The 17568-nt window shown below is 45.8% G+C and overlaps 2 protein-coding genes across 7 annotated transcripts in view; both read right to left on the bottom strand.

Annotated features, from left to right (window-relative positions):
* Window positions 1-13322, bottom strand: part of LOC100502149 (uncharacterized) — a 29288-nt gene extending 15966 nt beyond the window's left edge. The window contains exons 1-7 of one of the 6 annotated variants that reach the window (XR_004857621.1): window positions 12690-13322; window positions 12310-12392; window positions 12109-12209; window positions 11879-11974; window positions 3132-3480; window positions 2199-2473; window positions 1750-2083 (exon numbers count right to left, since the gene is read on the bottom strand). Coding sequence is in view for 4 of the 6 variants with exons in the window: in XM_008679512.4 (XP_008677734.1) it covers window positions 2059-2083; window positions 2199-2473; window positions 11879-11974; window positions 12109-12209; window positions 12310-12382 (570 nt within the window). In the remaining 2 variants the exon portion in view is untranslated. Of the gene's footprint in view, window positions 1-1747; window positions 2084-2198; window positions 3481-4929; window positions 5030-11878; window positions 11975-12108; window positions 12210-12309; window positions 12393-12689 lie in introns of those variants that run through there. The other 5 variants (XR_004857620.1, XM_008679512.4, XM_008679513.3 and 2 more) reach the window with 5 other exon arrangements.
* Window positions 13323-13470: 148 nt separating this feature from the next.
* On the bottom strand, window positions 13471-15793 carry LOC100501847 (putative MATE efflux family protein). Its single transcript, NM_001196495.1, has 5 exons — window positions 15401-15793; window positions 14631-15172; window positions 14422-14508; window positions 14235-14291; window positions 13471-14127 (listed from the first exon to the last, which is right to left on the bottom strand). The coding sequence occupies exons 1-5, from the start codon at window positions 15719-15721 to the stop codon at window positions 13614-13616; spliced, it is 1521 nt and encodes a 506-aa protein (NP_001183424.1). The 5' UTR covers window positions 15722-15793; the 3' UTR covers window positions 13471-13613.
* Between the last annotated feature and the right edge of the window lie 1775 nt (window positions 15794-17568).

The raw sequence follows: 17568 nt of genomic DNA on the forward strand, positions 1-17568 counted from the left end.
CATCAGCTTCTCCCAAATCTTTCATTTCAAAATTATTGGACAGAAAGTCTTTTGTCTCTTTAATCGCATCAAGACTCATCCCCAAGATTAGAATGTCATCAACATACAGGCATAAAATTACTCCCTCGCCTCCACCATACTGATAGTATACACATTTGTCTACTTCATTCACAACAAAGCCGGCAGATGTCAAAGTTCTATCAAACTTTTCATGCCATTGCTTAGGTGCTTGTTTTAGGCCATATAAAGATTTCTTACACACCATGCCTTCTTGACCGTTTGCTACAAACCCAACTGACTGCTCCATGTAGATTTCCTCATCTAGCTCTCCATTTAGGAATGTTGTCTTAACATCCATTTGATGGACGAGAAGACCATGAGAGGCAGCTAGAGAAAGTAGCACTCGAATTGTGGTCAATCGAGCCACAGGTGAATAAGTATCAAAGAAATCCTCAGCTTCCTTCTGTGAATAACCTTTAATTATAAGCCTCTCCTTATACCTTCCAATAGTACCATCAGGCCTAAGATTTTTGAACACCCATTTACTCCCAATGGGCTTACACTCATAATGACGCTCAACGACTTCCCAAGTTTCATTAGACATAATAGAATCCATCTCACTCCTTATTGCTTCCTTCCAAAAGTCAGCATCAGGAGAGGAATATGACTCTTCAATGGTACTTGGCGTGTCATCCACAAGATATACAATGTAATCATCACCAAAGGACTTTACAATCCTTGGTCTCTTACTCTTTCGAGTTGATACATTGTCATCTTCCACAGAATTATGTATATGGGATTCCTCAGTGTGTTCTTCCAAAATAAAATGCTCATGGGGTATCGTTGGTTCATCACTAGACGTATTATGTGTAGCTTTCATGGGAAATTCGTCCTCAAAGAACATAGCATCTCTGGACTCCATAATAGTACCTACCAACATGTCCAGTACTCCAAAGTTTATAATTAAGAACCTATATCCAATGTTGTGAAAAGCATACCCAAGGAAAACACAATCAACGGTTCTTGGCCATAATTTGCACTTCTTGTTAATTGGCACATTCACTTTAGCCAAACAACCCTAGGTGCGCAAATAGGAGATATTTAATTTCATCTTTTCTCATTCCTCGAATGGTGTGATTTCTTTGTTCATTGTGGGAACTTTATTCAGGACATGACAGGCTGTCAAGATCGCCTCACCCCACCATTCCTTAGATAGTCCCCAAGTCTCTAACATGGCGTCAACCAAATCAGTTAGAGTACGGTTCTTTCTCTCAGCAACCCCATTGGATTGTGGTGAGTATGGCGGTGTCCTCTCATGAATAATACCATGTTCTACACAAAAATCAGAAAAATCACTTGAAAAATATTCTCCACCATGATAAGACCTTAACCGTTTAATTTTCCTCTCGAGTTGATTTTCCACTTCAGTTTTGTAGGTCTTAAAATAATGCAAAGCTTCGCCTTTTGACTTTAAGAGATACACATAACAAAATCTAGTAGAATCATCGATAAAAGTAATAAAATATCATTTGCCTCCCTTAGTCAATATTCCATTCATCTCACATAAATGTGAATGTATTAAGTCTAGTGGTGCCAAGTTCCTTGCCTCCGTAGCCTTATGAGGCTTGCGAGGTTGCCTAGATTGCACGCACACCTGAAACTTAGAAGCTTTGACTAAATCAAATTTTAGGATTAAATTTAAATTTGCTAACCGCGACACACAACCAAAATTGATGTGACAAAGTCGTGAATGCCAAATATATGACTCGTTCGAAATCACATTGTTCACAGACTTATTGCAAACATCATGCAAAGATAAGCAGAACAAGCCTCCACTGTCATAGCCTTTTCCAACAAATGTCCCATACTTTGATAGTATACATTTATTGGACTCAAACACAAGTTTATAGCCATCTCGACATAGCAATGAGCCACTAACAAGATTCTTGTTGATGGAGGGGACATGCTGCACATTCTTCAATAGCACCGTCTTTCCCGAAGTAAACTTCAGAATGACTGTACCAACACTAAGAACACACGCATGTGATCCGTTCCCCATCAGCAATGTTCCAGCCCCTTTGCACTGATAAGAAGAAAACAAAGAAATATCAGCACACACATGAATGTTAGCACTAGTGTAAGCCCACCACTCAGGTGACTGAAACACTGAAAGAATAGTAGGTAAGAGATTAACATACCCTGATGTTCCTTCTGCGGTATCGCTAACAACCATGTTTGTTGTTTTCTTCTCTTGAGCTGGTTTTTTCTCTTGCTTAAATTTGCGGTCTGGACAAGCGCTTGCCCATTGATCAATACTCCCACAAACAAAGCAACCAACTCCTTTGTTCTTCTTTTTAAACAAGGTTGCCTGCTTGGGCTTCATGGTTTTATGTGACGCATTGGAGTTCTTTTGTACCATATTGGCACTAGAAGTCTCACCTCCTTTCCCACAAGTGTCTTTTGCTCTCACCCTCTCCTCAACATCAAGAGACCCAATAAGCTCAGGCACACTAAACTCTTGTCTCTTATGTTTTAGAGTGGTAGCAAAATCCATCCGAAAAGAAAGGCACACATCCATAAATCTAGACTAATTGTGAAAATATATTCAGTTCACTATCACCATTAAGAATAGATCTGGTTACAACACTTTTGTCTATGCAGCCTGGAGCCTGCAACATAAACATAAGAGAACGAAAAGAAACTACAATAGAACATTACACTACTCTTTGTTGTTCAATAAAAGTTCATAGTGGCATACACATCACAGGGGTAAGGCTTCACATAATAGATATCTGCAGCAAAATTAACAGTGCTAACCTCAACAAATTTTAGTTTTCAGAATGGTACAAACGTTAGTAGCCGTATATATTTTATATGGTCAAACGCTCAGCATTGTAGGCCAACCATTACGATAATGCACGACAGGCACAATTACGTCAGCATATGAGGAAAGACGACTATATTGCTGCAGATGGAGGGGGGGGTAGCCAGTGAGCGTAGGTCAGATGTTGCCTTAGTGTGGGTGTGTGTGTGGGGGGGGCAAAGCTGTTCTTCTCAACCAAAACCCTAACCCAAGTCCAATAGTGGGTCCCGGTGTAACAAAGCAGGACGCTGAAGGGTGGAGTGCGTACCTTGGAGAAGGTCGGGAGCGTGAGGAGCTCGAATAAGGCGAAGAGGGTCGAGTCGGATCTGGCTGCCATCTCCACAGACCCCCACTGGGTTTCGAGTTCCTACCGCAACCCCCGCGATGCCACTGCCTTCAGCTCCTCGGGGAGGGAGCAATCTCTGGGGGGTGCGAGCGTGGACCTCCAGCCGGCACGAGCCTCGGCAGCGGGGGGAGGGACAGCGGGCCTCAAGCGCCACGAGTAGCTTTGAGGTGGAAGTGGAGGCGCTGGTTAATGGCTTCCTTGTGTGCGTCGGAGTGGGAAGAGGAAGGGGACAGGGCAGGGATGACGCGATGGAGCTCAGGGAGTGTAATACCTAATTTGTAAAGGTAATAAAAGGGGAGAAAAATTATTTTCCAATATTTTATGTGTATGATTGAACCTACTTATCATCACATGTGAACACCATATTCAAAATAATAATAATAATAATTGTTCATAAAAGACTTATCACAAAAAAAATGTGCACCATGTCGGTTCTTTATTTTGTGTGCATTATGTGGCATTATAAAAGTAATGTGACAAGAAAATATTAAAGTCCAAAAAGGGAATTTAGAACCTAAAAGAAATTCTTGAATCTAGAAAAGAGAAGGAAATAAATATTGTGAGGATAAAAATAAGTAAATGAAAATATATTATTCCAACATTAGAGTGTGAATTTGTATAATGGACTCAAAGAATAAACTCACATTCAAATTCAAATTTGGATTCAAAACAATTAAAGAAAACAGAAAAAAATAAAACATAAAGAAAAAGGGAATAAGGAACCTTACTGGGCCGGATTACCCGTTTTCGGCCCAGCTCCGGACTGCTCCCGTGCAGCCCACGCTCCTCACCGCGCGCGGCGCTGTATCAAACCGGCCCCACTACTCCAATCACTGCGCGCGGGCGAAACGCTGGCGGGTGGGGCCCTTTCGTCAGGTCGTCATCTTCCCCTGAGAAATCGCGGATGGAGCGAACCTCCGCATCCCTCGCCGGTCCGCTCGGAGTTGCAACTGAGTCCTTATCCGCCGCCGGGAACCGCGGATCTAGGCCCCGCGCACGCCTGGGCTCTCCCCGCCCCTATAAACCTAGCCACCTCGCTTGCATAGCTTCCGCGCTTAGGAACCGAAGACCACCGCCGCCGTGCCCGACCGTCCATCCGCCGCCGCCGGAAGTCGTAGGGAGGTCGGGGGTCTACACCGAGCGGGCGCGTAACCATCCGTGGTGCCTGCGTGCCGAATCGTCGACCGCGCGCCCCGTAGTTGTTCGCCGGAAGGGCGGAACGCCGTCAAGCCGCCTCGTGTCGTGGTCAGCCCGCCTGTGTGCCCAATCCTCGGTAAATTCATCTCCCTACTCTCTGCGCTGTTCTCCTATGCGTGTAGCTCTGTTTACCTTGAAACGTGGGCCGGGGATTTGAGCTTTCGCGCTCACCGGCTATGGCGCCGCCGCAGTTTAGAGTGCACCGCCGTAGGGTGGCCGTCGACGGAGGGGTTTGAGCTCGTGGCCGTTGATCTTCTGCGCAACGGTCGAGATCAGACAGTCGCGCACCCGTTCGTGCAATTGAATCGTGACCATAGATCTACGATCCCTCGGCTAGGATGAGATTTGGCTTCATTAAACAAGGACCGTAGATCTCGGATCGTAGGGTCAGCAGTGCGTACCGCTTCATTCCACGACCGATCTATTCTGATCCGTGGATGTATGATCCAACGGCCCAAATCCCTCCGTACCCCTTCGGCCGTAGTATTTTGCTAAAGAGCCCCTCTGGATTTAGGATACTAACCCGCGGTCCAGTCCAGGATTTTTTGTGTCTTGGGAATCTTTCTCCGAGACCCCTGGGTCCTCTGTAAATAGTGCGCGCAGCCCAGGCAGGGAAGAAAAACCTATAAAATCATTTAGAAATTGATTTTTAGTGTAAAAATAAATGCCAGAACTTGTTTAATGTATAGAAAATGCATACTTAGTCCAAATCGACCCATTTCAGTCTCTATAATTTTGTAATAATGTTGTTTATCACTCTGTGTCTCTGTTTTAACATGAAAATGATATTAAAATTTATTTCCTAATTAATCTTATATCAAATACATAAAACCCTTGGAAATTCATAACTTCTTAATTTTAATTTCGATTCGATCCATCCAAGTTGTGTTAGCTTCGTATGAATATTTACTACGAAATAACAACCTTGGTTATATGATATCCCATACTTTTATAACTAGGTAACTAATTTGATTAATTTATGTTTTCTGGATTAGCTTTCCTAATATTAATATAGTATCCTGATCCTATGGTTATCTTTGGCCTAAAATATGACCAAGTAAGGACTTAGATTAAAGTTGAATTAATTATTTGTAAGATATTCTCTCATATGATGTGTATTGGTCAAATTATAATATAGTTTAATAGTTTAATCACACAGATCTTCCGAAAAATCATAACCCCTTAATTGTAACTCCGATCTTAGTGATTCTCGTTCCCACGATCTCCTAGCGACGCGTAGATCATTATTATGCAGTGTGTTCTTATGATTGGTGTGATGTTAATTTTGTCTATACCATGTTTGTTTGTATTGCTACGACTAGTAGTGAGGACACGTGTCGTCTGAAGGATCATCCTGGTACCTGGAATCTCAAGTCTCAGGCAAGTTGTGCCCTTGATCACTTCTTTTTACCCAGCCATGTTCTGATTAATCATAATGATCTGCATAGGTTAATTTTGATGGGACCCAATAGGTTACCCTAGTTTGTCTATCTTTATACCTTGTTTACCACTGAACTTTTTGGGTAGTACTTGCTAGTGCTTTTATGTGGTTTCAGGTATGAAGATACATCGTTCACGATTATACTTTTATTATCAGTTGTTATTTACTGTTCATGATAAGATCATTATGTTAATTGGAACATGGAGAACCACCCGGGAAAACAGTGCTACCACAAGGGTTTAATGGGACGCCCTTGGCCGATTAATTAGGAAAGCTAGTGGAAGACTACCTTACCCGAAAGGGGCAAGGGCAGTAGGGGAGTGGTCAGTGTAGGGAGGCCCTCGGGAGGATTTTGCTGCGATGGCGGTCCTGCAAGGGATTCCTGCATTGGAGCTTCCTATAAACTGTAGCGGGTTTTCTGAAGCTAGTGGAACTTTGTAAAGGCCTCGTAGTGTTACCCTGCCTCGCCTCCTCGGTAGAGGTGTATGGGAAGTCGCGATCCCTTGGCAGATGGGTAACATGACTTGTGGGTAAAGATGCGCAACCTCTGCAGAGTGTAAAACTGGTATACTAGCCGTGCTCACGGTCATGAGCGGCTCGGACCCTCACATGATTAATTTATGGAACTTAAATTCAATTTGTCCTATGCATTGCATCGCAGGTGATGTTGTTACTTCTGTTCTACTATTTAATTGGGTTGGTATTTACTTATACTTAGTAATTGCTAATAAAATTTTGACCAACTTTAAAAGCAATGCTCAGCTCTAACCATCCTCTTTGGTAAGCCTTACACTTCACGTGAGCTCCCACCTTTGGCGAGTTCATGCACATTATTCCCCACAACTTGTTGAGCGATGAACGTATGTGAGCTCACTCTTGCTGTCTCACACCCCCCCACAGGTCAAGAACAGGTACCGCAGGATGAGGCGCTTGGAGGATGCTGCGATGTGTTCGTGAGAGGTCTAGGCCGTCGTCTCCCAGTCAACTTTGGGTTGCTGGACCGTTGTCGCCTTATAATGTAATTATTTATTTTGTATAGAACTCCTGTTATATATAAAGATGTGACATTCGATCTTGTGCCACTATACATCATATGTGTGAGACTTGGTCCCAGCATATCTGGTGTTTATGTTCGCGCCCGGGTCTTGGTGCCCCTAAAACCCGGGTGTGACAGAAGTGGTATCAGAGGAATGTTGACTGTAGGACGAAACCTAGATAGAACTAGACAACCATTCTTTACTTACCTTTGCTACTCTGATTCTTTCTAAACTTCTCTTAATCTTTTCTCATCTATTTCCGCTTTACTCTGATTACTCTTACCTTTTCACTTCTAAAAGACAAAAGGTGATTTCACACTTTGAAATCCTGTGCCTAAAGTGACTTTTAGGAATAGGAGACCTAATTTTAGGAACAAAAACAAAACTATTTTTTTTGATATCTCTGAACTTGAATGCTTGTTCTTATGACACTTGTCTGATTTGGATCTTTGATTGAGTGTAATGAGTTGTGGAGTAATGTCCACAATTACATCTGTATATGCATATAGCAAAAAAATGTTGATAAAATAACTAGCCAACTTAGAATATCCCCCACAAAAATATATCAAGTCTAATAGATCCATCTCATCTTAAAAGATTCTCTCTTATCTTAATAGATTCATCTTATCTTGAAAAGATTTTATCTTATTCCAATTTAATCTAGATCCTACCTAATCTAACATGATCTAATCCAAATTGAGTTACTTAAATAAGTTAGATAATGTTGGCAACAAAAAAAGTTAGGCCATGATTCTATAAACATATCTTACCCTAAATTAATACCTTGGACTAACTCGTACGTAAACAACCACCTAACCTACATCATAGGTTGCCTAATCTAGATATCCTAAAAGCAAAGTAAAACTCTGTTTAAATCTAACTACCTCATGTACCCTAGCTATCCTAGCTATAGCCATATGTCCTCAACTCGGATGGCAACTCCAGGACTGAGGGCCACAGAAGACCAACCACGTCAAGGGAGGATAAGCACCAACTACAGTCTTCAAAGGGCAAAACGGAATCATCAGATGAGTCAAGATCCACCATCCGTAATGGAATCTTTCTTTGCCCTAATCCTTGTTACCGCAACCTTCTCTACTTCTGCCTAATAGCTAAACATAGTATACCCATGTGTTCCTAATCATTTCCTTATTTAAATGACAAAAAAAAGTATATAGAAAACATTTGTGCTTAAAACCATTTAAAAAAAACTCGAAGCTAAACTGCAACCAAATATTTGTCTTTCTATATTCCTTTTCTTACAAATCTCGAGGACGAGATTATTTTTAAGGGGGTAGAATTTGTAATACCTAATTTGTAAAGGTAATAAAAGGGGAGAAAAATTATTTTCCAATATTTTATGTGTATGATTGAACCTACTTATCATCACATGTGAACACCATATTCAAAAAAATAATAATAATAATTGTTCATAAAAGACTTATCACAAAAAAAATGTGCACCATGTCGGTTCTTTATTTTGTGTGCATTATGTGGCATTATAAAAGTAATGTGACAAGAAAATATTAAAGTCCAAAAAGGGAATTTAGAACCTAAAAGAAATTCTTGAATCTAGAAAAGAGAAGGAAATAAATATTGTGAGGATAAAAATAAGTAAATGAAAATATATTATTCCATCATTAGAGTGTGAATTTGTATAATGGACTCAAAGAATAAACTCACATTCAAATTCAAATTTGGATTCAAAACAATTAAAGAAAACAGAAAAAATAAAACATAAAGAAAAAGGGAATAAGGAACCTTACTGGGCCGGATTACCCGTTTTCGGCCCAGCTCCGGACTGCTTCCGTGCGGCCCACGCTCCTCACCGCGCGCGGCGCTCTGTCAAACCGGCCCCACTACTCCAATCACTGCGCGCGGGCGAAACGCTGGCGGGTGGGGCCCTTTCGTCAGGTCGTCATCTTCCCCTGAGAAATCGCGGATGGAGCGAACCTCCGCATCCCTCGCCGGCCCGCTCGGAGTTGCAACTGAGTCCTTATCCGCCGCCGGGAACCGCGGATCTAGGCCCCGCGCACGCCTGGGCTCTCCCCGCCCCTATAAACCTACCCGCCTCGCTTGCATAACTTCCGCGCTTAGGAACCGAAGACCACCGCCGCCGTGCCCGACCGTCCATCCGCCGCCGCCGGAAGTCGTAGGGAGGTCGGGGGTCTACACCGAGCGGGCGCGTAACCATCCGTGGTGCCTGCGTGCCGAATCGTCGACCGCGCGCCCCGTAGTTGTTCGCCGGAGAGGGCGGAACGCCGTCAAGCCGCCTCGTGTCGTGGTCAGCCCGCCTGTGTGCCCAATCCTCGGTAAATTCATCTCCCTACTCTCTGCGCTGTTCTCCTATGCGTGTAGCTCTGTTTACCTTGTAACGTGGGCCGGGGATTTGAGCTTTCGCGCTCACCGGCTATGGCGCCGCCGCGGTTTAGAGTGCACCGCCGTAGGGTGGCCGTCGACGGAGGGGTTTGAGCTGTGGCCGTTGATCTTCTGCGCAACGATCGAGATCAGACAATCGCGCACCCGTTCGTGCAATTGAATCGTGACCATAGATCTACGATCCCTCGGCTAGGATGAGATTTGGCTTCATTAAACAAGGACCGTAGATCTCGGATCGTAGGGTCAGCAGTGCGTACCGCTTCATTCCACGACCGATCTATTCTGATCCGTGGATGTATGATCCAACGGCCCAAATCCCTTCGTACCCCTTCGGCCGTAGTATTTTGCTAAAGAGCCCCTCTGGATTTAGGATACTAACCCGCGGTCCAGTCCAGGATTTTTTGTGTCTTGGGAATCTTTCCCCGAGACCCCTGGGTCCTCTGTAAATAGTGCGCGCAGCCCAGGCAGGGAAGAAAAACCTATAAAATCATTTAGAAATTGATTTTTAGTGTAAAAATAAATGCCAGAACTTGTTTAATGTATAGAAAATGCATACTTAGTCCAAATCGACCCATTTCAGTCTCTATAATTTTGTAATAATGTTGTTTATCACTCTGTGTCTCTGTTTTAACATGAAAATGATATTAAAATTTATTTCCTAATTAATCTTATATCAAATACATAAAACCCTTGGAAATTCATAACTTCTTAATTTTAATTTCGATTCGATCCATCCAAGTTGTGTTAGCTTCGTATGAATATTTACTACGAAATAACAACCTTGGTTATATGATATCCCATACTTTTATAACTAGGTAACTAATTTGATTAATTTATGTTTTCTGGATTAGCTTTCCTAATATTAATATAGTATCCTGATCCTATGGTTATCTTTGGCCTAAAATATGACCAAGTAAGGACTTAGATTAAAGTTGAATTAATTATTTGTAAGATATTCTCTCATATGATGTGTACTGGTCAAATTATAATATAGTTTAATAGTTTAATCACACAGATCTTCCGAAAAATCATAACCCCTTAATTGTAACTCCGATCTTAGTGATTCTCGTTCCCACGATCTCGTAGCGACGCGTAGATCATTATTATGCAGTGTGTTCTTATGATTGGTGTGATGTTAATTTTGTCTATACCATGTTTGTTTGTATTGCTACGACTAGTAGTGAGGACACGTGTCGTCTGAAGGATCATCCTGGTACCTGGAATCTCAAGTCTCAGGCAAGTTGTGCCCTTGATCACTTCTTTTTACCCAGCCATGTTCTGATTAATCATAATGATCTGCATAGGTTAATTTTGATGGGACCCAATAGGTTACCCTAGTTTGTCTATCTTTATACCTTGTTTACCACTGAACTTTTTGGGTAGTACTTGCTAGTGCTTTATGTGGTTTCGGGTATGAAGATACATCGTTCACGATTATACTTTTATTATCAGTTGTTATTTACTGTTCACGATAAGATCATTATGTTAATTGGAACATGGAGAACCACCCAGGAAAACAGTGCTACCACAAGGGTTTAATGGGACGCCCTTGGCCGATTAATTAGGAAAGCTAGTGGAAGACTACCTTACCCGAAAGGGGCAAGGGCAGTAGGGGAGTGGTCAGTGTAGGGAGGCCCTCGGGAGGATTTTGCTGCGATGGCGGTCCTGCAAGGGATTCCTGCATTGGAGCTTCCTATAAACTGTAGCGGGTTTTCTGAAGCTAGTGGAACTTTGTAAAGGCCTCGTAGTGTTACCCTGTCTCGCCTCCTCGGTAGAGGTGTATGGGAAGTCGCGATCCCTTGGCAGATGGGTAACATGACTTGTGGGTAAAGATGCGCAACCTCTGCAGAGTGTAAAACTGGTATACTAGCCGTGCTCACGGTCATGAGCAGCTCGGACCCTCACATGATTAATTTATGGAACTTAAATTCAATTTGTCATATGCATTGCATCGCAGGTGATGTTGTTACTTCTGTTCTACTATTTAATTAGGTTGGTATTTACTTATACTTAGTAATTGCTAATAAAATTTTGACCAACTTTAAAAGCAATGCTCAGCTCTAACCATCCTCTTTGGTAAGCCTTACACTTCACGTGAGCTCCCACCTTTGGCGAGTTCATGCACATTATTCCTCACAACTTGTTGAGCGATGAACGTATGTGAGCTCACTCTTGCTGTCTCACACCCCCCCCACAGGTCAAGAACAGGTACCGCAGGATGAGGCGCTTGGAGGATGCTGCGATGTGTTCGTGAGAGGTCTAGGCCGTCGTCTCCCAGTCAACTTTGGGTTGCTGGACCGTTGTCTCCTTATAATGTAATTATTTATTTTGTATAGAACTCCTGTTATATATAAAGATGTGACATTCGATCCTGTGCCACTATACATCATATGTGTGAGACTTGGTCTCAGCATATCTGGTGTTTATGTTCGCGCCCGGGTCTTGGTGCCCCTAAAACCCGGGTGTGACAGGGAGGGGCGCAGAGCGGGGTTTCGGGGAAAGGGCGATACCGAGGTATTTTCTGTTAAACCGACAATGATGCAGTGAGTCTGACAAAACTAAAACTATTTTCTGTTAAACCGGGAATGATAATGGACGAATTGTCGGTTCTTTACCTTTGTATAATGTGTTTCCAGGTCCACAAGGGCTCTTTCCTCTGGAGTTTTTGCCCTTAAGAAACGGAATGCAAGAGATAGCATCTGCGCGTCTACCTATAGAAGCAGAGGGAAAACTTAATTCTTGCCTCAAACCATTAAAAATTATAATTAGCGCCTCTTGTAGCATTTCACAACATTGAGCGTATTTAGTTCTGCAAACACTTGTGCAGATACCAAAATCACAGTACCTTTGGGAAGCACTGAAAGCCACCTCTGGTGACATTAAGCAATGCCAGCGAACATAGCCTGTGAGGTGCCATCACATCTAGCTTGCAAGCAATCATGGCACCTGATTGCACAGAGATAGCAGGGTCAATGCCTAGAGCTCACAAATTTGAAGAACAATGTCCCAAAATTGAGGGGAGACGCAAAAAAGAGAAGAAACTTACCCATGGAGTGGCCGAAGACGTGAGCCTTCTTCCACCCCAAATGATCCATCAAGGCCAAGGCATCCGTCGCCATGATTGCCGTCCTGCCAGATATGAGAGAGCACGTTTGAGATCAAATACTCATCAGACCCACCGCCCATTTTGACTTGTCCTACACATGAGCGTGTGAACGTGATGGAAGCGAGTGAAATGTTTTGCCGTCGAAAGCTACATGCAGCCGCTGTCGTCCACCAGATCCCCATGTACGATCGTTCTAAATCGCAGAGGGAAAGGGAGGAAGCAATCCTGTGATGTCTACCGAACGAGAATGGCCCACCGATCGCTCCAACCATCGCAACCGACGGCGAGGGACTTGGATCTATTGGAGCAGGGATACTCACGAGTAGTAGGATTTGTTGGGGAGCACGGAGCTGTGGCCGACACCGCGATTGTCGAAGCAGCAGACCTCGATGCCATCGTCCGCTTCCGCCGGCGCGGCCTCCGCCGCGTCGACGCCGGCCTCCTCATCCGGCCACAGGGCCTCGTCGTAGGAGGGCTCCAGCGACCCGGTCGGCCCCTTTATCTGCGAGCCCCAGGAGCTCGAATAAGGCGAAGAGGGTCGATCCGGATCTGGCTGCCGTCTCCGCGAACTCCCGCTCGGTGTCGAGCTCCTACCGCAGCCCCCGTGACGCCGCTGCCTTCAGCTCCTCGGGGAGGGAGCTATCTCTGGGGGGGGGGAGCGTGGACCTCTAGCCGGCGCGAGCCTCGACAGCGGGGGGAGAGACAGCGGGCCTCAAGCGCCACGAGGGACTCGGTGGAAGTGGCGGCGCTGGTTAACAGCTTCCTCGTGTGCGTCGGAGTGGGAGGAAGGGGACAAGGCAGGGATGACGCGACAGAGCTCAGGGAGGGGCGCGGGGCGGGGTTTCGAGGGAAGGGCGGGGATCCCGCGACGGTTGAGGAGATGGCTGCCACGATGGGGAAGCGGGGTGCGGCCGCGGGCGGGATGCGGGGCGCGCCAGCGGCAGAACGTGCACCATCCGAGTGTGGACGCCTACATTAGGTAATTAAGTAGTAGTAGAGATATATTATTTTCTATTTCAAACTCTGCTAAGAATCATGCAGTCTATGGCACAATACGGTGTTTTACAAGCATATATCTGCTGGAAACAAAACAACCTAAGTATGACTTTGTCTCCAACTACTTATTAAGCAGCCCAAAACGCAACCTGCACGTACAATCAAGCTTACGCACCGCAGCATGCCATTCTGCTCGCATGGCATCTGTTGTATTGTATTCTCATGGTGGCGCGCGTCATTCAGACTAGTCATGCATGTGAAACTTTGGCCGCCGCCGATCCACCCCATTTCTGTATCCTGGAATGGGCCTCGCTGGCCTCCTTGTCCCAGTTGGTGCGCAGCGTGATGGCGACCAGGATGAGGGTCTGCAGGCCGACGCCCGTGAGCATGCCGCCCCACATCCCCTGCACCCCGCCGCGCAGCGGGAAGGCGATGATGTACCCGACGGGGATGCCAACGAGGTAGTAGCAGCCGAGGTTGATGTACGCCACCAGCCACTGCCAGCCGGCCCCGACGGCAACGCCCGACAGCACCGGCTGCACGCTGTTGAGGAGCAGCGAGAAGGCGAAGACGACGCCGAGGCTGGCCACGGCGCGCACCACCTCGGGGCTTTCCGTGAAGGGCGCGCCGTACACGTCGCGGAAGGCCAGGACGAGGACGAAGAAGGCCAACCCGATGGCCACCGAAGACATGAGCACCACCAGGATCGCGAACTTGGCCGCGCGGGGCCGCCCGGCGCCCAGCTCGTTCGACACCCGCACGCTGCATCAGATTTTGTAGAATATAATAGTCATGAGAACGCGAGGCGTAGCGTACGTTCCTGCTTGCTGCACGTACGTCGATGGCATTGGCAATATGATCATTATTACCTGATGGCCGCGTTGAATCCGAAGAACACCATGATCTGCCACCCGAACAGGTTCGTGCTGTGATTCGTATACAGTGGAGAAGCAAACGGCGCGGCGACCGAGCAGGCGTTAGAACTTGCTGGAACCGCAGCAGAGCAACCATTCCATCTGAAAACACGTACGCGACACACGGGAGAGCACTACTCACCAAATGGAGACTGCAGCAACGGCGACCTGAGCGTTCTCCAGGTTGCCGACGATGACGATCAGGAACATGTAGAACCAGAACTCCAGGCTACATACGTGAGAAGGAACGTGTAAGCCAGCAGTCAAAAGCTCAAACAAGGTCATCCTTTTAAATAGAACAACAGAAAGGAAAGCAGGACAAATCCAGTAGTATGAGACGCACGCACGCACCAGAGCATGACGGCGGAGCCAAGCGACAGGCGCGCGAAGCCGGAGAGGTCGGAGAAGGCGAGCCAGTCGAATCCGTTCCAGGCGCCGGGGCAGTAGCCCATGAGAATGTAGGCGAGCTGGCCCAGCACGACGAGCCACCAGGACGCGTTGAGCGCAACGGCCAGGCCGACGATCCCCATCCCCATGGGCCCGACGAGGAGCCAGCTGATGGCGACGTGGAGCAGCAGCGCCGCCACCGACACGACCGCCATGGCCATCACCTTGCTCTGCGCCTGCAGGAACTTCTGGATGGGGAAGTTGAAGGCGTAGGCGAAGAGCTGCGGGATCATGTAGAGCGCTAGGCGGCCGGTGAGCGCGGCAATCTCGGCGTCCTGGTGGAAGAAGCGCAGGATAGGGGTGGCGAAGAGGTAGAGCGGGAGCATCAGCACGGCCATGGCGTTGAGGATGATAAGCGACCGCTGCATGTACACGCCCAGCATGTGCAGCTGCTTCGCGCCGTACGCCTGTCCGCACAGCGTCTCCAGCGCGCTGCCCATCCCCAGCTGCCAACAGCACGCAGTAATATTTTAGTCGTTGCAGTCAGTGAGTCATTTGGTGGATGTGTGGCTGGCGTACGTGTGGCATGCCCTAGGTGAGTCAACTACTGCTACTGGAGTATTTTTGACGGCTTGTGTCTGGCACACCGACGTTCGTGCCAGGCGCATATTGGATCGATGTACTCCACACCACTCTGGCATCGAGAATGTGCGATAGGTATAGTGTACACAGACCATGATGCCGAAGGCGAGGCCGGCGATGACGTTGTTCTCGGTGGAGATGGCGTCGAGCTCGAGCGTGGTGAGATGGCCGGCGAAGACCTGGGTGATGCCGCCGAGCGAGTACTGCGTGATGGACGTGATGATGGCGGGGCCCGCAAGGTACCAGAGCTTCCGGTTCTCCTCCGCCGCGTGCCGCAGGAACGACCCCACGCTCCGGATCTCCTCCAGGTCCTTCTCGCCGTCGCCGTCGCTGCCGCTACCGTTGCGGGCAGCCAACAGCGCCTCCTTCAGAGGCTCGTCTGCTCGTTCGCTGTGGCCGCTCGTCCCCGCCATCCCGCTAACTCTGGTGTGAAACCAATCGGTCAGTTTCTGGAGCTCTGTTTTGCTAGCTGTGCTCTCTACTAGAAGCCTCGAGCAGTGATGCAAGAAAGGAGAAGAGGTGGCATATATAGGCAAGCTAGGACGCTGGTGGGTCGTCTATCGAGTTGGACACTTTGGACCCGGACTGTATAGCAGGTGGCAGCTATTCATTATGCCGTCTATATATTCACCATCACACCATGTCATTTGAACTCTTGTTTTTTATTATCAATGTTGTTATTGATCATCGTTTTTTTATCCATCTCAACTTTAGAATGCGTTTGGTTGGATGTATAACGAGGATAGAAGGGACGGTCACATTTTCTATTGTTTTTGGATAAAAGTTACGCGCGGACGAGATGAACACCGGAGCAATTTTTGGTGACGACGGAGTCCCAAAAAATCAAGAGGATGGTGTCACGCTCGGCTCATCCTATTTTGACATCAAACTAAACATACGATGTTACATCATTTTTTATAGACTTTTAGTTATAACAAAATATGTTGTTTTATTAAAATGAACATATAATTAAGCAAACAAAAATTCCATTACTCATAAAAAACAATTTAAAACTGTCTTAAACATAAAAATAAAAATTACATAATTCACAAACATAACTAATAGACTACATCTACTCTCTCACATGTTCCATCGCTTCCTCGTTCTTTAATTTAAGTTGCTTTGTGAATTTTTAAAACCAATTTATGGGTATTTTTGTGCCTTCATCTATATGTGGTGGAATGATCCAATAATATGTTAAATTGTTAAAATAATTAAGTTTGAGCCATCCTCTCACTAATGGCGTAGAGCTTCTTTCACGTTCCTTTCTGGCTAGATGGAAATTTGCTGCTACTTGTTTTGGGTCTCTTCCTCTATTGAACTCTTGCCTTATCGCAAGTGTTAGGACATAGTGCGTCCACACTTTCGTATGACACTGAGCTAGGATTGTTATCGAAGTTAAGACGGTTTTTTTTTCTCTCATCACTCGAGTTATCACTCGAGTTATCGTCATCATACTTCGTGCACCACTTGGGATAATATTAAAATGTTCACCACATGTGCTCCAACTTAAACTTGGATTTTCTAAGCTTATTGTGCAAACTGTTCTTGGCCGCTTCAAGTAGCATTGTATCATCTCATCCACTTAGCTAGACCGCGTACAAGCAGTTGTAGATACCATTAAAAAGGGTGATCTTTCAGTTGCTCGTCACTTTAGCTAATTAAGGGTACGGTGACGAGGGCCTAGAAAGCATCTAGGCCCCAGGTTGGTTTTAGTGATTAATGACAACGTAAGATTATATGTGACTAACGTATGTTTTGCAGAGCAAATAGTAAGTTAGGTCGCATTACAGGAGGTTGCGCTGCAACGGTGAAAACAATACCTCAGATGAGAACTTGAAGCGATGGCTGAAAAAGGCGAATCAAAAGATGAAGATCTTCATATTCCAAGTGTCGAATGAGTTGTGGACACTTGGTATAGATTTAGGTCTTCTATTTTTATTTTAGTCGTACCATAAAGACGGGTTGTGGATGAGTAGTTTGACCAAGAGAATTCTAGTGTAGTGTTGGTGCATGTTCACACTCACAACTAGTGCTAGGTGTCACTCTATAACATACTCACGAGTTAGAACGAAATCAGGTTAGAAAACCAAAGGAAAAGAAGTTGGTCTTGCTGACTTAGGGGCACCGGATTATCCGATGCAACCTCTGACAGTGGGCCCAACAAAGCCCCGAGAGCAACCCTCTGCTCCCAGGAAAACTCGAGAATGCGTAGTTCGTTGGCTTGAATTTTAGCCGAGTACCAGACTGTTTGGTGCAC

This window comes from Zea mays, chromosome 4 (assembly GCF_902167145.1).
Source record: "Zea mays cultivar B73 chromosome 4, Zm-B73-REFERENCE-NAM-5.0, whole genome shotgun sequence".
NCBI lineage: Eukaryota > Viridiplantae > Streptophyta > Magnoliopsida > Poales > Poaceae > Zea > Zea mays.